This window comes from Trichophyton verrucosum (genome assembly GCF_000151505.1).
Source record: "Trichophyton verrucosum HKI 0517 chromosome Unknown contig00004_1.f1.exp, whole genome shotgun sequence".
NCBI lineage: Eukaryota > Fungi > Ascomycota > Eurotiomycetes > Onygenales > Arthrodermataceae > Trichophyton > Trichophyton verrucosum.
In genome coordinates, this window is record NW_003315634.1 from 49,046 (window position 1) to 76,102 (window position 27,057).

The following is a 27,057-nucleotide window of genomic DNA, read 5'->3' on the forward strand; positions in this document are numbered from 1 at the left end:
GGGAAATAGGCAGCACATAGAATATGTGTTCTAGTTAGGATTAGGACTGTAGGGAGGATATTTCATAACCAAGAAGGACTTCTGTCGTTGATCCTTCCCACCCTCGGTTTCCACCGGTAGAAATCAAGTACTTGCAGGCGTTATCCATGTAAAGCTGGGAAATGGTACCTGTACGATGGCCGGGTATAATGAGGAAGGGAACCGAAGATCTAGAGCTCTGCTCTTCCTTCAAGTCATACAAGCGTAGAATATCATGAGAAGCGCTATCGGTACAAAGAATATATTAGCAATCCGCGAGAGAGAGCGTCATGTACATAAATGACCTAAAGAATGAGTAAAGTAAAGGTTGAAGAGCAACGTACCAGATAAGATGTCGCCCATTGGGCATTATTTTAACAGAGGATACTGCGCCACTCCCATGTGGGAATTTAAAGGTTCTCTGGGGATCCCGAAGGCCTTTGTGTAAACTATACTCCTCAACAGTACCATTTCGTCTACCGGCGTAGATATAATTGCCATCAGGAGACCAGCAAGCACTCATACACCATGGTGGACTGTTTCGCGGCGTTATGCGGGCAATCGGATCCGATTGCCTACGATCCCACACTCGAATTGTCCCATCTATCGAAGCAGACAGGAAAGTACTATTAGAATTTCCGAGGGAATTCATGTCACTCGCGGTGGCGCCTTTTTCCATGGTTGCTGCTGAAGACTCCATATCTTCGGCGTGTGGGAGGCCACTCATTACAGAGTCAGATATCCCATTGACCTGTGAGTCTTCTGGTTCTTGCTTAGTTGTTTGAAGTTGGCTAGTGGAGCCTGATTCAGGGATACTTTCTATCAGTGATTCCGAATTCGAGACGATTCCATTAGGCATTGCATTTGAAGTGCTATCGTCTGCATCTTTTCGGGGCACCTGTTGTTTTTGTTTTATCCCATTAGCCAGTGCCTGGGAGAACTCATCGTCTTCTGCTGCAAATGCGCCACCAGACGGAGCGTCAGCATCACCACCACCCTCTGCATCTCCAAAAAGCGAGTCCGCCTCAAATAGAGAATCGGCAGGAGATCCAGGCTGGTCGCCGATTTGTCCATCTTTATTATTCCCTCCACCGTTAACAAAACTTTGGTTGGTTGATGGGGCAGCACGGTTATTAGATGAGTATGTGCCATTTGTTAGTGGCTTCTCCACAATCTCCCGTGGGACGGGGAGGCTTGATTCAGGACGGAATTCAATGGCGGAAACTTGTCCAATGCTTGGCCCAAAGGTGCGTTTCACTTTTCCAGTATCGAGGTCCCACTCCAGCGCTCTCTTATCCCAACTGCCTGACAAAAGCGATCTCTCGTCGTGGGTAAGAGATAAGACTGATACCGCAGAGGTATGTTGTTTGAGTACTGCAATTTCTTTACCCTCGTCATGACGAACTGATTGCAATCGAATGAAGCCCGATTCTAAGCCCGTAAGAAGCCATAGTCCTTCTGCTTGAGCTGCAAGGGAGTATACCGGCGACATTGCGGTACCATCCATGTTCTCCCAGTAATTCACCAAGACGCCAGCCTTGACAACGCTGTCGACAAATGGATGGCGCTGGGCAACAGTGAGCATGAGCTTGCTGTTGATAGAATCGACCCAATTAAACCTTCTCACGTATCCATCCGAGCCACCGGTAAATACCCAGCGCATATCGGCTGTTGAAGTGACAGCATTGATGGAAGTGCTATGGGGGGCAGCTGTTGTCGGCACAATGTCATACGTTGCAGCAGTCAGCACTTCTGGACGGACCTGTGGCCTGTACATAAAGGGCTGATCGGGAACTGGATCGAGCGCAGGGGCAGTAATTATCACTTCGGGATTTTGTGCGTTTCTAGCATGGTGCTCCGAATCGACAACACTGGAATTCGAAGGAGAATTAGGCTCGGGCTCGGGCTCAGGCTCAGGCTCAACATCAACTTCCATATCATCCATATCTTGCATGGTATCATCCATGCCGCCATCCGAGCTGCCATCTTGAGATCCTATTAAAGTGATAGAACGTATTAGCTATGCGCCATCCTTGCTATCGCCGCGGGGCTTTGCTAAGTTGCCAAACTCACCGATCAAATCTCGATCATCGTCGTCATCTAAAATTGAAGGCATTGCGAATCGACTCTAGGGAGTTTATATTCGATACCGCTCTATATAGCAGATTGAAGCGGGCGGAAGTAGGTTATTGATTCGGGGTGGTATCAAACTCCGGTGCGCCAGGAACTGGGTGGAAAATATAACTTGCACAGCAGGCTTCCGCGAGTAAAGAACGCATTGTCTTTAAAGAGGCTACATGCGCCCGTACAGACAGCAAAGTAAACAGGACGTCAGAAGTCCTAATGGTCGCATGAGGAAGTCCCCAGTCGCCTTCTCGAATGGCGCAAAGAAAGCCGTAGAAGAGGTTAGCCGCGACTGGGCGCTTTGAGCGCTTCGGGCGCCTAATGTCGCTTTTTGGAAAAACCTTAATCCGACTTTCTGTCCACCCGACTTCATCCTTGATGAGATCTATTTCCATTCGACTTAAACCCATAAACCATGAGACGAAACATGCTGAACTGCCGTATCTACTACGATTTTGACATTTTTTAGAGAATATATTCTGTTGGCTGCAGCTACATACCATGCATATGTATATATTTACATATCAGCTTCCCTTCTGGATCCATAGCGTGGCTAACCCGCGAATTTCTGCGTTTGCTAGAGACATCTCTGGCCTGTTTATTACTTGAGAAGATCGAATATGCTGATTATGTCTCATTCTTCCACCAATCAATTAGATCATAGATGCAGTATCCCGCATCTTGATCATATTTCACCAATTCTTTTTTTTTACTGAAGATAAAGAAAATTGTCCCAACTTACTCCCTTGTTACCAAGGGTTTTCTCTACTTGTATCAGATAATAACATCAAGTACTAGCAACGCTAGTCTTGTTACTTTCTATCCCATCCTTCTGCCCCCTTCTAGCACCTTCTTCTCACAATCTTGCTCAGGCTGTGTTGTAGTATTGTGTCCTTCGCGATTGCCCTAGGACTAAGACACAACACCCATAAACGCCCTTCCTCTCACTTATTCTCTCCTATCATTTATATTCCGTGCTTTGCTGTCCTCTATACACCGGCAAATTCCGCTCGCTTCACTCTTGGCTCGCTTTGTTTAGTTAATTTATATCAATAATTTCCTCTTTTCCGCTTCTCCTCTTTTCCTCTGTTTCCTGAACTTGCTCTATCCGACATCAATAGCTCAAAGTCTCATGTTGGTGGTTCAAATTACCACATGGTTTGAGGGTTCTTTTGCCGTTTTCTCAAGGCTTGCACCACTATCGCTAGCTAGACTGGGGCAGTGATGCGAGGTCGAGCGATCCAACGCGGTAGGGGCCGCAGTCGAGGCCGAGGCCGAAGTTGGCCAGCGAATTCTCACGCGCTCAGTGAGGTTCACCCAACAGTTCATATTGATAAGGAGATTAAGGAATATGTTACCAGCTCAGATCACTCTGGTACGCCTGGAACTTGGACAGCTAACCCTGAACTGCCATCTTCTGAGGAGATTCTGGGCCTTGACGATGAAGAAGTGATCTCACTTGGTGTCAACCAGATTTACGGCCCTTGGCCATCAAAGGATACTTATCTCAAGACTCACTACGAGCTACTTCGTGAGGATGCAGTTGCGCCGTTAAGAGATGCAGTTGCATATTTTCGTCATGATCCAAAGATGTCTGACTCATCTCAATGCTGTATTTATGAAAAGGTAACTACTTTTCCAAGGATTAATAGGCGGGACCAATTTTAACGCATCGTCTAGGTTCATATCGTTGGGGTGACGTTTGCACAAGCTGGGATTGCCGCTAGGATCCAATTCTCGACTTTCAGAGCGGGGAAAAAAATTGTGTGGGAATACTCAAAGCGTCTAATGACAGGAAATATTGTTGCATTATCTCCAGCAAGTGATTCCTTCCAGAACAAATGCATTGTAGCCACAGTTGCAGCGAGGCCATTAGACGGCTTGAAGGCTTCCCCGCCGGAGGTCGATATATTTTTTCCGCGTCATGAAGACTTCGAATTTGATTATCAACAGGAATGGGTTATGGTAGAAGCCCGAACTGGGTACTTCGAAGCTTCCAGGCATACCCTAAGTGCTCTACAGAAGATGTCAGGCGAGAGGTAAACTGTCATCCCCTGTGCTGCAAAATATCACAATACTAACAATAAAAATATAGCTTTCCACTTTCAGAGCATATCTGTGACCTTAAGCCTTCAATCGAGCCTCCCCAATATATAAAAGATGATCCATTGGTCAAGATGTCCAGCGTGCTACCTTCTAAGGATGGAGACCTTCAAAAGGTTAATACTAGTATCGGATGGCCTGCCCACCCCGATACTTTGGATTCTTCTCAGTGGAACGCTCTGCAGCAAATACTGACCAAAAAACTATCAATTGTTCAAGGACCCCCAGGTACTGGAAAAACTCATGTATCCGTTGTGGCGGTAAAAGTGATGCTAGAAAACTTTCGCCAGGGTGATCCCCCCATAATCATCGCCGCACAGACTAACCATGCTCTGGACCAGCTGCTTCGTCACATATCAAAGTTTGAGCAAAGCTATGTTCGGCTTGGTGGAAGAAGCACAGATTCTGAAATCAGGACACGTACCGTCTTCGAATTGCGGAAAAAGAACAACTTGCCATCTGTTATTGGAGGATGTCTTGTCCCCGCGAGAAAAGAGTTACGCGACCTTACAGATCAAATTATTGAACTTCTTTCTCCATTTCGAGCAGAAAACTCACACTCACCTCTACAACCATCGCTGTTTTTAAAATTGGGAATTATCTCGATAGCCCAACACGACTCGCTCATTAAAGGAGCAGCGGGATGGATACGAGCAGGCGATCAGACCGATCCAATGTCAGTCTGGTTGGGAGATGCGCTGACAAAATTCGAATTGGTGTACAGACAAGAAAATTTCGGGTTTTCTGAAGAAGAAATTGACATGGAGTATGAGCAGCTGAAGGAACTTGAGGCTGAACATGGTCTGGATGATGATGACTATGAGGTCCTGAAGGGTCAATTCCTTGCTTTGAGGGAGCTATTTACAACTAGAGGACCTCGCACGTATTCTGAGAAGTCCATTGAAACCGGTTATATGAAGTATGATGATATGTGGAAGATCCCCAGTGCCGTGCGTGCTGCAACTTATTCGGTCCTTCAAAAACGGGCAAAGGAAGCCATTCGTGAAAAAGTTTGTCATATTCTCAAGAAGTACAATGTGGCATGCAAAAACGCAAAGATCGGGAAATGGGAAAGGGATTCTCTAATACTGCGGGATTCACGAGTAGTTGGTATGACTACTACAGGTTTGAGCAAATACCGCGCTCTTGTTTCTAGCCTGCGGCCCAGAATCATTCTTATTGAAGAAGCGGCTGAGGTTCTAGAAGCTCCTGTGGCTGCAGCATGCATGGAATCCTTGCAACACCTTATCTTAGTTGGGGACCACCAGCAACTTAGGGGCAGTTGTTCTATGCAGGAGCTTGAAGGTGAACCCTTCTACCTGAACATCTCAATGTTCGAGAGGCTTGTTCGAAACAAGATTCCGTTCAAAAGATTGACCAGCCAGAGACGCATGGCTCCAGAGATTCGCCGCATCCTCTCACCCATTTACGACGATCTAAACGACCATCCCAGCGTTCTAGACCGCAAAGATGTGCCAGGGATGGGAGGAATCAACTCTTACTTTTTTACGCATGAGTGGACTGAATCCTCTGACAGCTTGTCGTCAAGGTACAATCAGAAGGAAGCAAAGATGATTGTAGGCTTCTATGTCTACTTGCACATGAATGGTGTACCTTTAGAGGATATTACCATCTTGACGTTCTACAATGGGCAACGGAAGCTCATTCTCAAAGCGTTGAAAGAAAATAAACTTTTCCAAGGCCAATACACAAAGGTGGTCACTGTCGATTCCTACCAAGGAGAAGAGAACGAAGTTGTGATTCTATCTTTGGTTCGGAGCAATGAAGCAGACAATATTGGTTTTCTTGCAAATGAGAATCGCGTTTGCGTTGCGTTATCCCGTGCCAAACGAGGATTTTATATTTTTGGGAATGCTGAATCTCTTGCTATCACTAATGGTTTGTGGTGGGAAGTATCACAAATTATGAGAAAAACACCAAAACGACTGGGATACTTCCTTCCTCTGATGTGCAAAAAGCATGGGACCAAGACATTAATCAGTAGTATGATGCCACATCCTTTGAATATAAGCTCCAATCCAAATCATGCTAATGCCTATCTCTAGACCCTGATGAATGGTCAAATAATGATGGGGGTTGCTCCCAGAGGTGTGGAGAGGAGTCGCAGTGCGGGCATACATGTCCTCTACTATGCCATGCGTATGAGCTCTCCCAGTCTTCTTAGGTGCTTGCAAATTTACTCACTGACCTCAACATAAATAGCATCCCTCACTCTAAGCTACAATGCCAAGTGAACTGCGATCGAATGCTGCCATGCGGTCATAAATGTATGGAGCGATGCTTTCGTAGCTGCAGTTGTCCGTGTATTGCGGCCTCACGGCAAGCTCTGGCAAATGTACCAAAAATCCGCTCTGTTATTCCTCGAGAAGCAGATTTCCTCCCCCAACAAAGCGCTGAGGAGCGTGCTATGCTTGCTAAACGATATCAGGCCTTTGCGTCTGGTGGCGCACAGAAAGAAGACGCTCGGCTTGCAAAAGAAGCAGAAAAACTAGCACTGCAAGAAAACCTACGGAAATTGGATAAGGAAGCTTTCACGGATTTATTTGGGGATGAAAGCTCAAATAATCCTCTTACAATTGATAAGGAAGAAAAATCAGAAATGATATCGGATGAGAGCGGTGGTATTAGGAGGAAGTATACCCAATTCTACTCAAACTCCCTTCCTGTTATCAAAAATACCAGTGGCAGGAAGTCGTCTAACTTACTTGATTAAGTTGGAGTAACCACACCATCCGTGTATCATTGATACCCAGCATCTAGCGAAGGCATCTCTTGGTTGTGATGATATATCCATAGTCTTCGAGGAACGAAGGATCATATTGTTATCATTCATTCTCTGGGACCCGAACGTGGCGATACCGAGTGTTTCCTCGCGTTGGATGACTAGACTAAGGCTAATAGCAAGAGAGAAAATAACACAAGGAGATGCTTCCATAATAAAATGAGAGAACCTACAGGCTATCGGGGCGGTATTAAGGGGAAAGACCTTTGCACTACGTTTTAATAGCTTTGCATTATGTATAACTGCTAAAGCAAAAAAGGACAACAGTAGGCCAATGCACAGTTTTTCCAATGGCGGTAGCTACTATAGGTTGTTGAGACTTAAACACAAAATATTATAAGAATACGGGGGAAAAGGTACAATTTCTTTTGGTTGCCGAAAAAAGCGAAGGTCAACAAGAGGGATTTGCCCTAGTTGATATTCTAGGAATCATCCACCAATCTGTGCTGCTCCCAGGCTTTCTTCGCAGCTTCTAACAGCGACTCCATATTTCCACTGTTCTCACACATACTCCTAAAGATTCCTCCTTCTTGGTTAATCAGCTGCCATGGGCCATCGTACTCCTTCACCTCACCGTGATCAAGGACAAGGACTTTATCATAATCGATGATAGTTTGAAGACGATGTGCGATTGTCAATATGGTGTTGTTACCCCTTAATTCACGAAGAGTATCTTGAATCTTGGAGTCGGTGGCATAATCAATTGAAGCAGTTGCTTCATCCATAAGGAGGACTTTTGGAGATTTTAGTAGCGCTCTGGCTAAGCACAGAAGTTGTCGCTGGCCCTGAGAAAGATTAGAACCAGACTCCGTGATAGCTGATTCAAGGTTTAGGAATATGTTTTTGTTATCTTGTAAGTGTGCTGCGCCAAAATCCGTATCAGTTGTGCTGCCATTTGCGGTACCAACTAGGGTGTTGGAGTCCTGAGGAGTGTTGGCTGTAGTGTCATCTTCAAGGAGCAATTGAGCCGGTTCCGCATTTTCGGCTGCGGAGCTACTTGATGGTGGTTCTATTTCTTCAGAGCCGGCGGGACCGATTAGATGAACTTGTCTTAAGGCAGTGAAGATCTCCTCATCGGTGAACAAGCCAAAGGGATCTAGATTAGTTCGAATCGTTCCCGTGAAAAGCGTAGGATCTTGCGGCACGATGGTAATGTTTTGTCTGAGATCGCGCAGACCGATCAATCCAATATCAACATCGTCAATTAGAATCTTCCCGGTTTCTGCTTCAAGTCCTCTGAAAAGGGCCAATGCTAGGGAACTCTTCCCTGCACCGGTTCTACCGACAATACCGACACGTTGACCGGGTTGGATTTCGAAGCTCACATTCTTCAACACTCTATCGAGATCTGGACGGTATCTGGTAGAATAATCGACAAATTTGACAGCACCCTTGCTTGGCCATACTCCGGCTGGCTTGGTTTCAGCTATCAGAGCTGGTGCTTCTTGTTCCACCTTCATGTATTCCTCCACACGCTCAACCGAATTCATATTCTGCTCGTTCTCAGAGTAGAGTCTGACTAACCAGAGAATGTTTTCGGAGAAGGTAATGGCATATGTCATTGCTAGACCCGCAGCCCCAGCGTCCACTTTCCTAGCGCTTAGAATAAGGAAGACAGCCGCGAAAAATGACACAAGTGCACCGATAATGTCAATTCTGAAAGCGAGCCATCGGTTGGCTGCCCATAAATAGATATAAGGTCTGTTGTAGGTATTGATAAGACCATGGTTGTCCAAAATGAAGCGTGCACCATCACCATAGGCTCGAATCGTAACGACTCCATTCAGTGTCTCGCCGAACTGCTGATACAATGGACTTCGTTGAATGGACTCCAAACGCTTGAGGTCACGCGAGGTGTTAATATAGAAGGCTCCGAGGGCAATGTACATAATGGTGATGAAGACACCAGCGATGAGAAATTGTGGGGTGATAACCGAGATAAGAATAACAATCATGGCAATTGCAGCAGCGCAGTGTATAACTCCGATGGCTGTAACTGCGACATCTTGATCAATAGACTGGATATCCTTTGAAAAGCGATTCATAATGCGGCCTAAAGGCGTGGAATCAAAGAACTTGAACTTGGCTCGCATTACGGCACGCAGTAGCCAACCGTGGACTTTCCTGGATGCATGAAGAGATCCCCAGAAGAAAATCCACTCTCTAATGAAAGTAATGATAATGTAGGCAATTGTGAGCAGAAGGTACATCCAAAGGTAGTACGACTCGTCGATGTCAGCATATTTCCTTCTTGCGATAGAGAGCAAGGACTCGTTCGGTGCTTGGGACATAAGAGATGTTGCGGCTGTGCGCCCAAAATTCAGGCTGGGGACATCGAAACCAGCAACCGATACGCTCTGAGTATTGTTTCTAATCTCATACGCATTGGCCCATTGTCTGACCCATACGTTTGGTGCTAGAGATGCGAGCTGATGAAGGACGAAGAATATCATTGCCAGAGCCCAGTAGTACCACGGACCCATGGCACGAAGGTACATGTAGATAGTGGACATTGGTACACTTCCAGTAACTTTCATTTCTTCATTAGTTGGTGGTGAGGCTGCGGTTGCTTTCTTCTTCTTCAAAGGTCTGGCGGCTCCATTTGTTCCTGCGGCAGCAGTGTCCTTTGCTTGGGCAGCGACAATTTCTTCCAGATTCGAGGGCACACGGGAAGCCAACTGTGAGGGTCCATGGGAACCAGAGCCTGCTTTGAGAATATCGTCTTCAATAGCACCAGCCTCGATGAGATCCTTGGGAGATCCCTGAGCGGTAACACGGCCATTCTTAAGTATGACAGCATACTCAGCCTGTGGTAAGACGAGTGAGACGTTATGCGTAACCAGGATGCAGGTACGGTTCATCATGAGCGGACCAAGAATAGCATTGTTGAAGATGTGTTTGGCAGTATGCGAGTCCACTGCGCTGAGGCAATCATCGAGGAGCAAATGACGAGCACTGCTATACATTGCTCTAGCGAGAGAAATTCGCTGCTTCTGACCGCCTGAAAGACTGATACCTTTCTCACCAACCAGAGTTTGGTCACCAGCATCTAGAATCTCTAGATCACGTTCCAGAGAGCAGGCCTTGATCACAGCTTCGTATCGATTCTCATCGTAGCTTGATGCAAAGATAATGTTCTCCTTTATAGTGTTGTTAACTAACCAGGCTTCCTGAGCACAGTAAGCAACGCTCTCTGTCAATGAAGTCACTGGGTCAGGACGAAGGTCAGCTCTGTCGCTGGTGGCTCCGGGAAGTGACACGGAACCCTTGATTAAGCTCATCTCTCCCAGGAGAGCCATGAGCAAGGAGGTTTTTCCAGACCCAGTCGGACCAGCAATGATGTTGAGCTTTCCAAGCTGGAAATTCACGTTGACGTCAATCAGTCGGAAAGCAGGAGCTGTGCTGCCCAAGATATTGTTAGAATCCATCCTGCTGGACCCCCAGGACAAAGTAGCGTTTTCCAGACAGATCTTAGGGTCTTCATCATCGCAGTCCTTTAGTTGTTGGTACTTTTCAGTTTCTTCTTCAGTCAAAAATTCTTCAACACGATCAATGGAAACTTTGGCTTCCAGAACGTGAGCTGCCATGTCGGCCAGTCGATCTAGGGGCACACGAAGAAGGGAAAACATAGACAAGGCTGGGAACGCAATTGATGGTATCAACTTTTTGTTTTCAATGTGGGTGAAAATATAGAAAGTGCAGAGACTTGTGACAAGCGGTGTTCCGTAGAAAAGGGTCACAGCCCATACCCAGAGCAGGTAACGGGAGCGTATATACTTTAGCTCAGTTCTTCTTTTTTCGTCGATGATGCCCTCAAAGCGATGCTCCCAAGCGAAGTATTTAATAATTCGAATATTCTGTAATACTTCGTTGGTAGCATGGATACGAGCATCTGTGGCTGCGAGGATCTGATACTGGACAGCTCGGAACCTGCTGGCGATGTAAACGTTCAATGGGGAAATTAAAATCGTCATTGCAACTCCGGCTAGAGAACTGACTCCCATGACTTGGTAAAGGAAGTATACGGCCACGATAAACTGAGACGGAACACTTGCCCACAGGAAGTGCAGGTATGCACAGATTTCGCTGACTTTGAACGAGTCAATAGCCATCAAGTTTATAATCTTGCCCAGGTTTGCCTGTTTTTCGGTCTCTGGCTTGCCGTCTTCTTTATCCTTGCTCTTTGCCTTTTTGGATCCCTTCAGTTTATCCTTGGTATCGTCTTCATCCTTGTGAGCACTTCCAACGAACGCACCAGCTTTACGTCTGAGAGCCTTGGCGTATAGCTCGCCGACGATGATGGCTCTGAGCTTGACACTAAGCTCCCTTCCGAGCCATAGAGACTGGCCATCTCCGACAGCCATGACAGCTCCACAAACAAAAATAAGGATAACATAGAGCCATGCAGCACTCACGGGTACCTCGTCGGGATTTTCAACATATTCCAGGATGAACTTAAGAAGCCAAGTAGGGAGGAATGTGAAAAGTCCAGCTAGAATTGCCCAGAGACCTTGGATAAACAGATCACGGGAAAAATATCCAAGGAGATTCCATGCCATAGTGCAAGCCTTCTTATACTGGCGGAAATTGGCCAGAACCGCAGTTGCATGTCCCTCGGGCTTGAGGTTCCAGACATCCTTGATTTCCAAGGATTTCTTATACCCCATAGCAATGAAAGTATCCATCCAGGAGAAACTAGCCAAGGAGAAAAGGCTGGCAAACTGATCTTTAGGTGGGGTTAGCCCATCTTCAGGCTGGACAAGAATTGTCTCTTCGCCTTTGCGAGTTGTCAAAGCAATTAGGAATAGTATAGAGGAGAGACTGAAATCAGTAGCAAAGAAGGGCAAAACAATGCTCTTTGGATGGTGGATTAAGATGGAGCGGAACGGTAAGATGATGAGGAGCCATTGCAATGAGTATAGGGAGGCTGTATGGTTCCATATTTTCGGTAGGGACGGGCATCTAGATGGTGAAGAGGCAATTCGCCCAACAGCTAGAGCTAGAATATAGGTCCACGAAGCCAACCGGGCAATGGCAGAAATCTGGAAACCGGTGGCATTGGCAACAGCTGCAATGGCAATGCCGTTCGTAACCACCTGGCCAACCAGGGCGAGTATTTCGACGGTGTTGACCAGGGTCTTCCATCGCGGCTTATCAGGCTCAATCAGTATATCTGCCGTACGGCTGATTACTTTGTTGAGCATCAAGTCACTCTCCTCATCTCCATCATCTCTGTAGCCAACTTCCTCAGCTCCATTGGTGTGTACATCCACGATATCAGAGGGGACGCTCTTATACTGTTTTCTTCGGTACTCGGCAATCCGGTAAAGCAGGATGTGTGCAAGGACAAAGAACAGCGAGATCGCACAGGCAGCTATCGGGAAAATAAAACCAAGGTACCTATTTCACGGAGAAGACACGATTAGCTCTCTGTTGATATAGACAAATGCTTTCAGGATCCCCCAAAAATTGGGTGTAAAAGAAAACGTGGAAAAAAGAAAGGAAGAGGCTCAGCAAGGATTTGCTCACTTTCTCTGGAAGCATTCTGACAGGTCATCGACGTCCCAGATCGGGCGTCCACCGCAGTCTTCCATGGCTAGCAGATGCAAGAAGACGAGCTTCTGGCTGGCCGGTCTCTCTCTGCCAGCTCTGCTTTTGGTGTATTAACGATGGCTATATTTCAATAATAGTAACGAAGGATGCGGTTATGTTATCAGATGGAGCATGTCAGACAAGCCGGAGCTCTCTAGCCAATGAGCGACAACACGGTACAAGGAAACCAAGACGCCGCGAACATTGCAGTCATCAGCTTGACGTCTGCCAGCAGCTTGTCTGCTCTTGGGACTAGCTATGTTCTGTCAGTCTATCCGTTTTCTGTCGTTTGTCGTCGTTTGGTCGGTTGTGAAATTTCGCGGCGTGGTTGGGAATGGCGGGAGGCGAGGCCAGGCAGCAACCGCGGACTCGAACAGCGAGAAGCTGTTTCTAATATAACAACGGCGAACTAACTACTAATACGAACAAGCGTGCCAGGGCTTTGCTTGACTGAGTCACGGAAAGACTTGTTTTTCGTAGTCGCACGGCTCCGACCAGCACCAGAAGAGGCGTCCAAACAGCCAAAAACCACTCCCTGTGGTTGCTTCCAACACCACCAAAGGGCGACAAGCCTTCTCCACCCTCGCCCTCGCATTGCATTCCTACCGAGCCTACTCGACCTCTATACTTTACGCTTCTCCAGATGGCTAGTTATCCGCGACAAGCACACTCTACGACTGGCCGTTTAGACTGCTCCTCCTAGCTGCACGTCAAGGATGAGAGAACAGGGGGGGCAGTTCTCGTGATGCCCTTTCTGCTGACTCTGTTGACCGTATCCCGGCACTTTGCAGGCGGTGGGGTGCAGAAGTGGACTCGACTGTGTTCTTGGTTATTGCTGCTTGTCGAATATTCCCCTTTTACGGCCTCCGCTGCTTGGTCTGACCGCAGCTATCACCACTTTGAAGCGGAGATGGATCTCTCTTTAATTTCCTGGGAGGAAAGGAAAGCTCCCAAAGCCAAATCTTGTTGTTTGGGGCTCGGGGAGATGCTTCAGGTAAGGATGCACTTCGTATAGCTTCTCTCCGTTGACTCATCTAGGGCGGTACTTTCGTATATAAAAACATCAATCTTACTATCACCATCCATGAGCCGGGGAGGGCTCAGGCTTCTTCCATGCAAACATCTGCGCCCTTATCAAGCCCGCATCATGGAGTATGGAGTACTCCGTAAGCTGCATCTTCATCTGAGCTTCACCGCTTGATCGATCCTTTTGTTTTCGTTCCCTTTCGGCTTTCTTTCTGCTTGTTTCTTCTTCTTTTCTTGTTTGCTTTTTTTTATATGCGTGATGACTAATAAGGACTAAAGTTATACCGAGTGGCGGGTCTCGGTTATTATATAAGCATAAAGTTAATCTCTTATCAGATCGGATTTTCAAACTTTCTTTTAATCATAATCTATATACAGAGCGCGTTCCCTCAGCAGCCAGCAGGAAGCTCGTTGCTTCCGGTTCTCTTGGTCTGGTTAAAGGCAGCGCCGACACCGAGACCGCGCTTAGCGAATGCCTTCCAGATCTCACATTTGTTGGATCCCTGGGTGAGGTTCTTGTCAGCGTCGAGGATGGCGTCACGGGCTTGGACAAAGTTGGGGAGACATGGTTGACTGTGGAGAGTTGGATGTTAGCATGCATTATTAGTGATGGCGGATATATTTAAGCAGGGGAATACTAACAGGGCCATGCCGTCGAGAACGATCTTCATAGCGAGGTGGCGGCCGTCAGTCGGGACACCATTCTTCAGGACTGGCCTGATCTTGGTGACGTCTCCCTTGCCGTGCTTATCGATCAAGTTCCAAAGAAGTTCGTAGAGCATAGAAGCCCAAATGGTACCAATAGCATGGACGGAGGTCAAGCCATCGGCATCAACGTACATGTGTGGGTTAGTGGTGAGGCTGGTGGAGTAGCGGTATTTGCGGATACCGTTTGGTCGGTTGGATGCCCACTCGCCCATGGTGTAGTCAGTAGCACGGGTATCTCCAGCCTTTAGGCGGATAGCGGTAGCAAAGAAGTCACTCCATCCCTCGCCCATGCCACCAGATTCAAGAGCGGCCAAGCAGCGAGAATTCTCTGGACCTCCGGTCAGTCGGTTGGAGACTAGTAAAAAATCCATGTTAGTAAAGTGAGCACCCTTAATACCATACTTAATAGGTTAGTTGAGCTCACCTCCATGAGTGTACTCATGGATGACAATGCCAGCCTCGAAGCAGCCGTCACGCTCTGGAGTAGAAGCGTTCCAGGTGTACATTCTCATACGTCCTGGCTGACCATCAGGAGGGGTAGCAAAGTTGGCGTTGTTTACGCCAGACCCATCCTGGGAGTTGAGGATAGCAAAGTCTCCTCCCACACCACCCTTGTTCCAGTTGTTAATCTGAAAGTTTCCTGCTTTCTCGTTGAAGCCAAGGATGTAAAGCACATCATGGTAAACATTAGTGGTATAGAATAGCTGGGTGATGGATGCATCTCTATACGATGATGGAGGGGTCATTGCCGGACTGTATGGATACTTGAAGATAAACAGAGGACTCTTTGGGCGGTAGTTGTTTTCGTATTCAGGATGGCCAGTAGGGTTCTCCTGAGCAATGGCATTATTGCCCCGAGTAGTTGGGTACCAGCCTTTGCCATCAATGTGCCAGTCGGTAGACAGGGTCTTGAGCCAGGGAAGGTGAATGGTGGTTCGGTTTCCCTCAGTAGGGTCATTGATACCCCAGGGACTATGACCTAGTTAGCTTCTTATTCCTTTAATGAAGCAGACTCAGAGACATACTATACTTGGTATTCGGCAGCTGAAACGTAGTCAACGACAGAGTGGACTTGGTCGTTCTTGTTTGCATCAACATATGTGAGCAGCCAATTGTCACCAACATCAGTCTCAACCTTCCAGCTGAGAACTAGGCCACCGTCCTTCTGCAGGTAGACAAGTTGGGCCTTGGGATCGGAAAGGGCTCCCGAGGTACCTTCAAACTTGAAGTTCTCCTTGCCCTCAACAGGCTTCGCCTTGACATTCTCAGGCTTCGCAGTGACAGGAAGATTCAAAGTTTGAATTGCTCCGTGCAAAGCATTGACGGGGTCTGAGAAGTCACGCTTGACCATTGGGTTGGCCTTGGGGATCTCTCCATCATAAAAGGAGTTTCCGAAAGAAAAGACCTTTCCGTCACGACCAATCTATACATATTTATTAGCATTTTATTCCTGAATATAATGGGCAGTGATATATTTCACTTACGTTAACGTTGAAATCGGTGTTGTCAATATCAATTCCGTGAGCAGTCTGACGGAAGTGGACATGGCCAATTCCGCTATCACCGATATAGTGATCGTTGACAAGACGATAAGTTGCCTTTGGAAGGGTCTTCTTCAACCAGTTGGTGGCTGTAGTGACGTAGTCACCAGAGCTGACATTGTCATCCCCAGTGCTCGAGGTAGTGAAGCTCTCGCCATCCTGCTTAGGAACGGCGTCGCTCTTGGTATATTTGGATATTTGGGGAAGGCGATATGAAGTGATATCAATGGCCCTTCGGCTTACACCAGAGCTGTGTGATTCAGTAGGGTGGGCAAACACATTCAAGGGGAGAGCCAACAGCCCCGCAAGCAAAAGTCCATGCATGGTGTCTGATGGGGGGTATTCTGCCGGACTTGTAATCAAGGGGTGGGATTGGGAGGATTGAGGGAAGGCTGCTGGTTCTCTGACCTTTTCTTGAGGTTATCCATGGCGGTTTATATAGAGATACTCCCCCCTGTCCATCCGGAGGGAAGGCTCCAACAGCCACTGCTCAGCTGAGAAGCAAGTGGCCGTAGACGGTATACAGGGGAGCGAAGTATAACCGTCCATGTCTTTGCAGTTCAATGACCCTTTCCCAATGCCCAGCACTGAGCGTGGGGCGAAGAAGCGAGATTTTTCCCCTGCTCACCATACGGTGCTCAAGGAATCAGGATGCCCCATGGTTGTGTATAAACATGTCTTTGATTGCCGGTTTTGCAATCAAGCATGACATTCTGCAGAATGGCCGTCAACATGTAATAATCACATGAGCCACGGCATAGATTATCCAGATTGAGTATCTCAGTCTCTATTGAGCTGAATTCTGTCCTTTGAATGTTTAGTCCTTCCCTCTGGTTTCCTATGTGCTAGGCGGTGATGGTTTACCCAGACAGGGGTCCCGGACGGGATCTCAAGAGCCATGGTAGTGATTCGAAGAGCCAAGATGCATGAATGCTAAGTGTTTATGGGGTAAAAGCCTTGTTTGAAGGATATTTGAACAGTCCTGTTCTCACAGTCCGAGAACGAGACATGAACAACATTCAAATGATGGTTTGGTGATCCCTGTCGTCCAGATTTTGTGAATATGGCCAGGGGGATGTCAACCAACCAACAGGGAAAAACCCTGGCTTCGATGGCCTTCAATACGAGCTCCGACACGGAGACATTTCCATGGCACTTCTAGAACGAAGAAGGCCTATTCACTTCTCTTATCTTGTAAGTTCTCATTCTCACACCAGCTCGCTTCATCCCGCCCTCCGTTGAAGTGCTGTGCGAGATGTCGTGTGCTTGAATCTCGATTTGACGCACCCCAGAATCTCCTCACACTGATATGCAGATGAATGCGCGAGCGCCGGCGTCTTAAAAGACATCAGGACAGTGAAAATGTTAACTAATTTAGTGGCTTTTTGAACCGTCATCTCGGTCTCTTCCAGACTGGGCTAACAAGCAACTCTAGTCGCTGCAAGGCAGGTGGCCGAGGGCATGAACCCTGCTCTGATCTTTGGACTGAAATCTCAACTAACTAGTTACTGCTGCACAGTAGTGGCGACGGATGAGTTAGTTAGCAAGCTACCAAACAGGAAAGGAGGCCGATACCACCTCTCAGGCAGTCCAAGGAGAAAATATTGGTCGGATTTCCCGCGAGCTACCCGGAAAATTGATTTAGACTCATTCTGGCTCGGGAGAGTGGCATGCCAGGGCAAGGGAGTCTCCGGTCGAACGGTCGCTGACTTCTATATATAAAATTTTAAAATCTCCTCTGATATGGAGTATGCTAGCTCGTTAATACGTGCTTTTTTTTTTTTTTCTCCGCATCTTCGGACAAGGGTTGCATATGGGGTTAATGGCGTGATAAGAACAGCTTCCCGCTTGTAGCCATCTCGAGCTGAAGCGAGTAGTCGCTATCTACGAGACGTTATATGGGCCCCTGGACCATGGAGCCGAGCTTCTTCTGCGGAAGAGACAATATAGTTATTATTACCCAGACTATAGTTCCATACCAAGCGTTCTTTTTCTTGGTCAGAAGTCATCAACTGATGGGCTTTTAGATTTTTAACCGATGTTGGTTGCCAGCATGGCATGGGGAGTTGCAGGCATTATCCCATGGGGATCACACGTTGTTGTGCACATCCCCCTCGTTTCTGTGTAGTCTAAAATGCGACCCTGGCTAGGTTTCTCGGCCTAAGATTTCTTCTTCGACATTTCAGGGACGTGGCCATTCATAGCATTTCCTTAGGAGCGCGAAGCCTTGTGGCTGCTCACTTACACTCCTTCACACATATTATTGGCGCCTGACTCAGGCTTTTTGCATAGGTGATGTTTATATCTTGAATCTTGGTATATAATTAATCTTGGGAGGCGGCCGGGGAAAAGAGTCAGTGTTCATCCGTCGAGGAGAGGCCTTGGCGGATGCGGAGAGTGCGTCCCATACCACTGTTCCCGGTGCTTCCAGAACGTAAGTAAGTCCGGGCATGGTAAACACCTGCAGGTAAGGGTCAATTCTAGACATTACTGGAGCTCTGCAAGTGATCGATGTATGCCTGTCCCTGCAGTCCTTGTCCCTGTACAAAGAGCTACATCCTCTGCGCTTCTTATCTGTTGATAGTAGCGGAGGAGATATATTTTTTGGGCTCCACGGTGCATAATGGCAGGGCGTAGTCCTCTTTGAAGCGACATCTGGTATATACCTCTCCCCGGATCCTGCGGCGAATGTCGTTTGTCCCTGTCCCTTGGCGATATTTTTCCGGGGGACAAATACCATCATAGACAGCACATGGTCAAGACAGTCCCCCATCCCCGTCGCCGTTCTCTATCTTCGAGAATGTATGACACCAGGATGCGGTGACTATTATTCTTGCTCCTATTCACAGGATCGGACTCTTTTCTAAGGCCTAGAACGGTGCTTTTGACGCTGCTGTCAAGCCAGCCTCATAGAGATGCGTCGGCCTGTCCACGATAACCTGATATCAAGAGGTAGAATCGTTTGCCTTTCAGATACACACGGATGTGGTTCATGTTTCACTTTCGCCAGAATCAAACCTCATAGGTCGATCGAGCCTCCGGTACCTGGCTGATAGGTACCTGACTGATACATGTGTGGTGGCGGCGGCGGCTGGTACAAACGTCCTTCAATGTATTTGGCGAGCCTTGGGAGTATACAACTGTCTGGTCTGTTATCCGGCTCCGTCTATCCTGTTTATCAGATGGAAGACAATGGTTAAGCCCGTTCGTTCCTGGGGGGGTATAAGTCGTCGCCACCCAGCGTCGTCCCTAACCACCCGCTGCCATGGCGAGGTCATCATCACCAGATAGCTCGCCCTCAAGCAAGGTGTAATAATGGCGTGCTGAAGAACAGTAATGACATCGCCACTCCTGCCCGACGTGTCTTCGTCGTCTGCGGCCAAACGTCATCTGTCCTTGTGTTCGGCGATAGGACGGCCATCACAGCCGTGGTTAGTTGAAAGGTTTGGCGGTCATGTGGGTCGTTCGGCCCTTCGAAGCGCCCAACGATATCACGATGTACCTTTTTCTGCCCCCGTCATTAGCTATTTTTAATGAAAAAGGGCCTTGGAAGGGGGCAAGTAAAACCCTCACACAGCAAAAGTCTTTCGGACCAGAAGAAAAGGAGACGGAGAAGATAGACTCCTTCACTTCTCATCGCCTTCTCACCTCTTCCAACGGCTTCTCTTTTATTCAGCCTCAAAACCTCCTGGCCTTCCCTAGCCTGCCTTAACTGCCTCCACGGTTTTCTCCGCAAAAAAGCCTTTCCAAGAAGTGCCCCATCTGTCGCTCGCGATATCAGCCATGGCCGAACGCATCTTGATGAACGAATACAAGTCTCTGGTGAAGGAGAAGTGGCTAAACATCGAGGTCAGTTGTTTTCTCTCCTGTTCTTTTTGTCGGGGTTCTGCTGGTGAAGAAATATAGAGGCGGTTGCTGATAAAATGTGTCGCGCAGTTGAGCAACGATGACATATTCAACTGGGACATTGCTCTGATCGTCCTGAACCCGGACTCACTTTACCACGGCGGCTACTTTAAAGGAAAAATCACTTTCCCTAGAAACTACCCTTATTCACCTCCACGTAAGGATCTCACCTTGCTGCCTGAAACCCCCCTTCCAGACATATCACGCGAGCAAAAGGGGAGCCGGCAATAGTTATAAAGTGAACTGGAACAGGGCTGACATCTGACTTTTGCCTACTTACAGAATTCAGATTCACTCCATCTCTCTGGCATCCTAACATCTACGACAACGGCTACGTCTGCATCTCCATCCTACACAAGCCCGGCGAGGACGAAATGTCAGGGGAACTCGCCTCTGAACGCTGGTCACCAGCCCAGCGAGTTGAGTCTGTCCTGATCTCGATTATCTCCCTCCTTGACGACGCAGAAGTCAGCTCGCCTGCCAACGTCGAGGCCGGCGTGCAACTCCGCAGCAACCCAGCAGCTTACAAGAAGCGCGTCAAGGCTGAAGTCGAGCGATCACTCAAGGACATCCCAGACGGCTACGAGATGCCTACCTCTCACGAGGCTAGCATTGCACCTCCTACAAAACCCGTCGAACGAGATGAGGACTTCTGGGTTGATAGCGGAGACGAGGATTCCTTCGAGGAAATGTTCGGTGGTAGCGACTCGGACTGCGAACTTGACGACGACCAGGACACCGGGAGTGAGCCTGAGACCGGCTCCCCAATGTGATGGGGTGCCATCAGAAGTAGGACCATTCACTCCTGCCATATTCCCTTCATATTCCCTCTTTCATTTCACTTTTTTTTTTTTTTTTCCTTTTTCATTCCCCTCCTTTCTACTTTCTAGTTGCCCGGTGCATCGGTTAGAGGACCATGGGCGCAACATATGGCTGTCTTAACACATTTAGCACGAGGAGTTTGTGACTGGCGTTTCATTCTGAGATCACTAGAAGTGGGCTAGACTCTTCTTTATTCTACTTCTCCCCTGTTTACTGCAAATTAGCATTTTCCAATCAATTTACTCGTTTACCTATCCCGTTGACGTGCTCTATTTCCATTATGGCTGCTCTCATATGCTCTGGCAATTTTAAATTCGTATTCTTGAGCAGAGTATTTTTAGCCGTATTTATACCATTTTAGACAGGGTCAGCAGCATATATCTATCATTACCCTGGATTGGATCTCGAATAATAATAATAATAATAATAATAATACATTGATTGTTGGAAGAAAAAAGATGTCTATGAGATCATGATAAACTAGAAGATATAGATGCGTGCATGTCTGGGACGTAGTAAAGTTGATCTTCATTGTCCTGAGTCCACATTCGGCCTCATTTCCTACTACTATAAGGAGGTGCCAGTAACCATAGAAAGGTGCGGGCTGTTGTTATCTGACATTTCCGCAGCGCTAGGAAAAATGGAAATCGAGCGCTACTATTAGATATTTAAACTTAATTTCATCGAATTTAACCTAAACAACTACCAAAATTATTCCACTCTATACTGCTATGCTCGAATAACTTGGACATGTAGTTCTGCAAGAGTGGTAGACAAAGTGTGGTGGGTACTTGCTAACCAGAGGCACTGAAACAAAAGCTGCATGCCTCGAGTGTACCAGAGTAATATGTACGACTTCGTAATTATGCAGGGACTCTTATTCTTTAACCCGAAGTGCACCAAGGTTGTCAAGAAAAAGATGCCGCTGGTACGGAGGGAATATAAAAATGTGGCGATCGAGGTACTAGGGCCCCACTTTTGAGTGCTTAAATATTTTAAGCTTTTCGAGGCACAACTCAAAATGCGCGCTGGTTCTGACATTGAACGATGAGAGCGATAGCCTGGTTGAGGATTCTAGCAAATAATAGATACCAGACTAATTGGAAGTTGACTGATTTATGGTTCCTAGTGTTAAAACATAAGTCCTTACTGATCCTGCACAATATCAGAAATGAGACATAGATGTCTCATGGTGGACAGTCCAATTATCCACATCTGCCTGACTGTGGAATATCCCGGCCGACATGCATTGGCTATGGAGCGTTCATGGATATCGGTGACACAGCGCTCGCACCCCAGGGCACCAAAGACCCGCGAGGCCGCCGGATCGCAGGAAGCAGCTCGCCCGTTCTTGCACAGGAGGGAATTGACAGCTGCTGACTAACACTGCAAGCCATGGCAACTTGCCGAGGCTGTTTTTCCTGATCTGGTAAGTCTCACGTATTCGTACTCGTGTTACCGCACGTACTGTAATCAACGCATCCATCCAATAGACAGTGGTATTTCTGTATCCTAGCGTAACTTTCGGAATATGCCAGTCGCCCGGGCCGGCTGCCGTCATGTGACTCTGTCAGGGCCCAGCCTGTGCTTGGTGGCGGCCTTCGCCTCCTGCTGGGCTGGATATATAGCGACTCCTCCGCCGCCGCCGCTGTCCCCGGAGCCTTCTCAGTCCCCGTCGTCCCATCGTCCCAGCACACTCGCACGCCCTCGTTTGCCGTGGGATATTCCCTGGTCGTCGACTCGAGAGCCCACCGCTACGAGTTTCCTCCCCCTGTCCAAGCTCTGTAACTGCGCAAATATGGCGTCAAACGCCCGGTACTCGCAGGCCCCCCAGCGGGATTCCATGGATACCCAAACCTATCCCCATGCCCCTCCATCTTATCAGGATGCGGCTGGTCCCTCCGCTGGAATCTATGGAACGCAAAGAACTGAAGACGATAACGTTCCAGATGACTTCAAGGTAAGTCTTGAGCCGCTTGTGACGAAAATATGGCTGCCTGTTCCCCTTTTGAGGCAGGCCTGGTTCGGTATAAAATGTAGCTAACCGGGACTGGATGTTAATAGTATGGAGGCTCTGTGGCGGAGGCAGCCATGCCTATCCGGATGCAGTTCATTCGCAAAGTATACTCTATCCTGTAAGTCAAGCGTAACAGCCATCTTCACTACGACGTTCAAAAGGGGGTCAAGCTAACTGTTCCTTTCTTCCCATCTAGCACCGTTCAGCTTATTCTCACCACCGCCCTGAGCTCCGTCTCCTTTTTCAACGCTAAATACAAGTCCTGGGTCCAGTCGCACTCATGGCTTATGATCGGATCCCTCATCGGAGCCATAGTCTTCATGCTCCTCACATACTGGAAGCGCAAGAGCTACCCTACCAATCTCCTCTTCCTCAGCGGGTTTACCCTTCTTGAAGGATACGCCATCAGTGTCATTACTTCATTCTACGACTCCAGGATAGTCATGCAGGCACTCGTCATCACCATGGGACTGTTTATCGGCCTCACCCTGTTCGCCTGCCAGACCAAGTATGATTTCACCGGATGGATGCCATACCTATTCGGTGGACTCTGGTTCTTGGTGATCTTCGGCTTTGTGGCGGCTTTCTTCCCAGTTGGCAAGACCATGGACCTGATATACGGGGCTGTTGGCGCGTTGATATTCAGCGGGTACATCCTTGTTGACACGCAACTTGTGATGCGACACTATCATGTCGAGGAGGAGATTGCCGCCGCTATCTCGCTCTACCTTGACATCATCAATCTTTTCCTCTCCATCCTCCGAATCCTGAACAACCAGAGCAATAACTAGGTTGTTATACGTCTTGGCATTGCCATTTGATCCAAACTTACAAATGGCAACAGACGGCGGGAAGTTGATATCTGTGCTTGGCTCGCCTTTTTCTCTCATTCGAACATTTTTTCATTGCTCCTGGTATTTGCTAGCGACTGGTTTATTTCCTTTCATTTCTTTTATTTCTAATATCTTTATTCTGCCTACCCCTTTAGGGTGGTAATATTACCGGGTCGTGGATAATCCAAAACGCCTCCTCTCTCTATCCTCACGGATTTTATACCTATCAAATGTAACGTAAAAATTGCTCTGGACAGTATTTGTATTGTTACTATTGATATCTGGATTTTCATGCAAGATACACCGATAAATCAGCTGTATGTGTCTCCCCTCCATCCTATATCCAACCCGCCTTCACTTACCAGGAAAGAAATGAACTGGCTGGACAATGCCACAGGCTTAAAAACAAAAGTTGAAGTCACCTAGAAGAACACCCCCGAGATAAAACTCCTAAAAGAAGGTTAATGAATAGCGCCATCAAGTAAAAAAGTGGCAACTATATGCTCTATCCAATATTATTGTTGAGCTCTATGAAAACAAAAAAAAAGTGTAAGGTAGCGTAGTGGTTGTTGATACAGTGTGATCAAAGGAAAGAGGCGGTCTAGCCTATCAAGCGGTTAGGCTGAGGTAATAGGATGTAGCAGGTGACCAAAGGATCGGAACTGCGATAACCCCAAGGCTATTATAAGATCATATGTCCCCCTGCGGGTGCGGAGGCTAACGGAAGGATAAAGTAGGTTGTATTGAATTAGCTGTTGGTCGGTAGACAGGTATGCAAGTGTGTAGGTGTGGGGTGAAAAAGAGAGCCTGGATGATTCATCCCTTGATGTCTGAGGCTAAAAAGAAGGTGTTTGTGACCAGACAGACGACCATGACCACGACACCGTATACTACGAGGCCCAAACTAAGTTTGCGGAGAAGGCCTCGGCGCCATTGGCTAGTAGAGCGGGACATAAAGCGGGCATAGGACTGACCCAGAAGGCCTTGGGATGCATCGGCCGAAGGATCGATTTCATTGGAGTGTTCCTCTGCCTCCAGCTCGTCGTCTTCTTTCATCAGACGTTGGTGGGCGGCTGACTCGGGAGAAGAAATCTTGTAGTAGAATAGTCCCGGGAGGATGAAGCTGATGCTTGTGCTTCCAGTTGCGCCGACATATGCCAGCACCGCCTCGAGGGATGAAACGGTCATGGCAACAATATAACTGAGCACGATAATGACAGTAGTTATGATTGCAAAGCGCATGTCGCTCATGCCCTCGCTTGGTGGGCTTGTTCGTGGGATTAGAGGGTTTCGATTTGGCGAATGGGTGTTTGCAGGGGACTTGTTGCTGTTTGGACGCCATTTCAAGACTGCGTCCAGGGATGCTCTGCATGGGTGAATCTGCAGAGGATAGGAGAAGATAACGAGGATAACGATGGCCGCGCGGGCAATCGTCGACGTTAATGATGGTGCATACATTCCAACAATGTTGCCGCCAATGGTATCACCAAAGGAGAGATACCCGGTTACACCGACGAGAACGTAGGTTGCTGCAGCGCTGCCGATCGACGTCACGATCACGCTAGTCGTTCTGTAATGACTATCGTTGGCGATCTCATTAAGAATCGAGAACATCTGCATGAAAAATACGAGCATTAGTATGAGAATTTGCACAGCAGAACCAGGTTTTTTTTTTCCACGTACGTTTTGGTGGCAAGTATATGCAAATACAATGACTGGAAAAACGCTCAAGGCAGAAATGAGGCCCTGCCATTCAATAAAATGAATAGGGCCACGGTCAGCCATGGTGTCTCCCTTGATGAAGTGGGCGACAACCAGAATGACAAGATATCCGATCGAGATCAAGGCGACAATACTAGTATATTTCAACGAGTCTAGTCTTCGCAGAAAAGACAGAGGAATGACAATCAACCTGAGAAGAACTGTAGTTAGTAAATTATTCGATCAAAGCACGGACGAGAAGCCCTTACATGAACGCAGTAACCCAAAAATGCCGGTCGTATAAGAAATCAACTCCAGAAGTGCCGCCAACGAACCCTTCGATAACGCCGGGCATCAGATCGCCAATAATGATGAGATAGCTGACACCGACGCCAAAACACTTAATCGCAATTGCCGCATCGAATATGACCGCTGCATTCGGATAGGTGATCTGGGAGAGGGCGAAAAAGGAAGATGTGCCTCGCTCCAGGTACCGAGCGCACCGTGTCTGCAGATATAACCCGAAGGCCGAAGTGAGGCCGGCCCAAAGAACAACCGTTACTCCTAGAAACATTCCCATGCGAGATATGGCGTGCGGCATCGCCAGGGCTCCAGCACCGACGACTGAAGAGGTATTAGCCTGTAGTTCTCGCCCATTTTACCACTTTTATGCAGAGATGACGACACTCACTTGTGTTGACCAGATTGATGACGCTGCTGGTCCATCCGGCCTGTCCAACGACACCGCCATCTTTCTTGTTAGGCCACTGTCGCCTATTCACCGGGTCATGGAATTAGCGTCTGGACATCTACTAAACAGTGATATCACCGGGAGGCGTAAAATACCTGCGACTTCGACCACCGACTGCACCACCGTCATCGTCCATAGCTGTGTGCGCGTGCGTCTGTCGACGGGGTCGAAGAGAACACGGTATCTCAGACCCCCCTCTCTTCTCTTTAAAATAAATACAATAAAATATGTTTCAGTCTAGGGAGTGCGGGTTTCAACCCCAAGACATGTCGTTCTGCTTGAATCTGGGCAGCGAGCAGACTGGGGCGATTGCGGAGAAGGGGATGCGGAGGCGGACGGGACAGCGTCGACGGTGACGGCGAGGAAGTCAGAGAAGAGCCCGGGGGTACGGAGTACGAAGAAAGAAACACTGCAGCGTCGAGAAGAGCCGTCGCGGTCGTTAAATGCGCGTGTGTAGATTTAATATATATAGCTAGCTCGCATAAGACTGCAACTTGCTGAGGCTGTTCGGTTGTTGCGGTCAAACTGCGCTTGGAGGGAAGAAGAAAAGGGAATAACACATGATTAGATAAGCAGAGTGTCGCCTGACGGTTTTTTTTCCTTTCTATTAAATATTTGTATTTTTGTGTGTTGATGAAGATAAACTCGAGACAAACCAGCCAAAGAGAGGACGACAGGAAGGCGAAGGGCGGCGGAGGCGACGGTGAAGGCGACGAGGCATAGGCGAGAGGGTCAGCAGGCGGTCTCGGTTGACCTGCGGCTGGCCGTTGCCATGAGCTCTGCGCGGGAGGAGGCATCGCTGGCGTCCCCCCCCCTATATCACGACCTCTCTCAGGCCTCCCAGCAGCCCTGGATCAGTCACATAACTGACTACAGAGTTAACTAACCAGTAGTAAAGATGGCCGTTTGCACTAACTCGAAGCCTTGGTCCTGATCCTGGCCTGATCCTGATTCCAGCTCTCGCTAGGTGAAGATTAAAGGGACAGCCTGTTCGTCTGAGTCAAGGCCAGCAACCGACTCCGTACTCTGCATAAACGGTTATCGTCCATATATATGAAGCCGGTGCTGTCTCCTGTCTGCTCTCGTCGCTTGTCTAGACCACTACATGCCAA

The 27,057-nt window shown here is 47.9% G+C and overlaps 8 protein-coding genes across 8 annotated transcripts; 4 read left to right on the forward strand and 4 right to left on the reverse strand.

Annotated features, from left to right (window-relative positions):
• Positions 1–40: 40 nt before the first annotated feature.
• TRV_00077 (uncharacterized protein) lies at positions 41–2,134 on the reverse strand (the record flags this gene model as incomplete). The annotated part of the gene is made up of 3 exons (XM_003025704.1): positions 41–263; positions 363–2,013; positions 2,092–2,134. 3 exons carry the CDS (start codon positions 2,132–2,134, stop codon positions 41–43), a joined length of 1,917 nt encoding a protein of 638 aa, XP_003025750.1.
• Positions 2,135–3,366: 1,232 nt separating this feature from the next.
• On the forward strand, positions 3,367–6,311 carry TRV_00078 (NF-X1 finger and helicase domain protein, putative; the record flags this gene model as incomplete). The annotated part of the gene is made up of 3 exons (XM_003025705.1): positions 3,367–3,768; positions 3,823–4,181; positions 4,238–6,311. 3 exons carry the CDS (start codon positions 3,367–3,369, stop codon positions 6,309–6,311), a joined length of 2,835 nt encoding a protein of 944 aa, XP_003025751.1.
• Positions 6,312–6,673: 362 nt separating this feature from the next.
• Positions 6,674–6,979, forward strand: TRV_00079 (uncharacterized protein; the record flags this gene model as incomplete). The annotated part of the gene is made up of 1 exon (XM_003025706.1): positions 6,674–6,979. One exon carries the CDS (start codon positions 6,674–6,676, stop codon positions 6,977–6,979), a length of 306 nt encoding a protein of 101 aa, XP_003025752.1.
• A 491-nt stretch (positions 6,980–7,470) lies between these two features.
• TRV_00080 (uncharacterized protein) lies at positions 7,471–12,642 on the reverse strand (the record flags this gene model as incomplete). Its single annotated transcript, XM_003025707.1, has 2 exons — positions 7,471–12,448; positions 12,578–12,642. 2 exons carry the CDS (start codon positions 12,640–12,642, stop codon positions 7,471–7,473), a joined length of 5,043 nt encoding a protein of 1,680 aa, XP_003025753.1.
• A 1,413-nt stretch (positions 12,643–14,055) lies between these two features.
• On the reverse strand, positions 14,056–16,239 carry TRV_00081 (uncharacterized protein; the record flags this gene model as incomplete). The annotated part of the gene is made up of 5 exons (XM_003025708.1): positions 14,056–14,239; positions 14,309–14,729; positions 14,799–15,346; positions 15,400–15,797; positions 15,859–16,239. The coding sequence occupies 5 exons, from the start codon at positions 16,237–16,239 to the stop codon at positions 14,056–14,058; spliced, it is 1,932 nt and encodes a 643-aa protein (XP_003025754.1).
• Positions 16,240–19,698: 3,459 nt separating this feature from the next.
• Positions 19,699–20,594, forward strand: TRV_00082 (ubiquitin conjugating enzyme, putative; the record flags this gene model as incomplete). The annotated part of the gene is made up of 3 exons (XM_003025709.1): positions 19,699–19,764; positions 19,852–19,978; positions 20,104–20,594. The coding sequence occupies 3 exons, from the start codon at positions 19,699–19,701 to the stop codon at positions 20,592–20,594; spliced, it is 684 nt and encodes a 227-aa protein (XP_003025755.1).
• Positions 20,595–22,486: 1,892 nt separating this feature from the next.
• On the forward strand, positions 22,487–23,451 carry TRV_00083 (uncharacterized protein; the record flags this gene model as incomplete). Its single annotated transcript, XM_003025710.1, has 3 exons — positions 22,487–22,603; positions 22,708–22,778; positions 22,857–23,451. 3 exons carry the CDS (start codon positions 22,487–22,489, stop codon positions 23,449–23,451), a joined length of 783 nt encoding a protein of 260 aa, XP_003025756.1.
• An 858-nt stretch (positions 23,452–24,309) lies between these two features.
• Positions 24,310–26,742, reverse strand: TRV_00084 (uncharacterized protein; the record flags this gene model as incomplete). Its single annotated transcript, XM_003025711.1, has 4 exons — positions 24,310–25,348; positions 25,464–25,818; positions 25,886–25,968; positions 26,165–26,742. 4 exons carry the CDS (start codon positions 26,740–26,742, stop codon positions 24,310–24,312), a joined length of 2,055 nt encoding a protein of 684 aa, XP_003025757.1.
• Between the last annotated feature and the right edge of the window lie 315 nt (positions 26,743–27,057).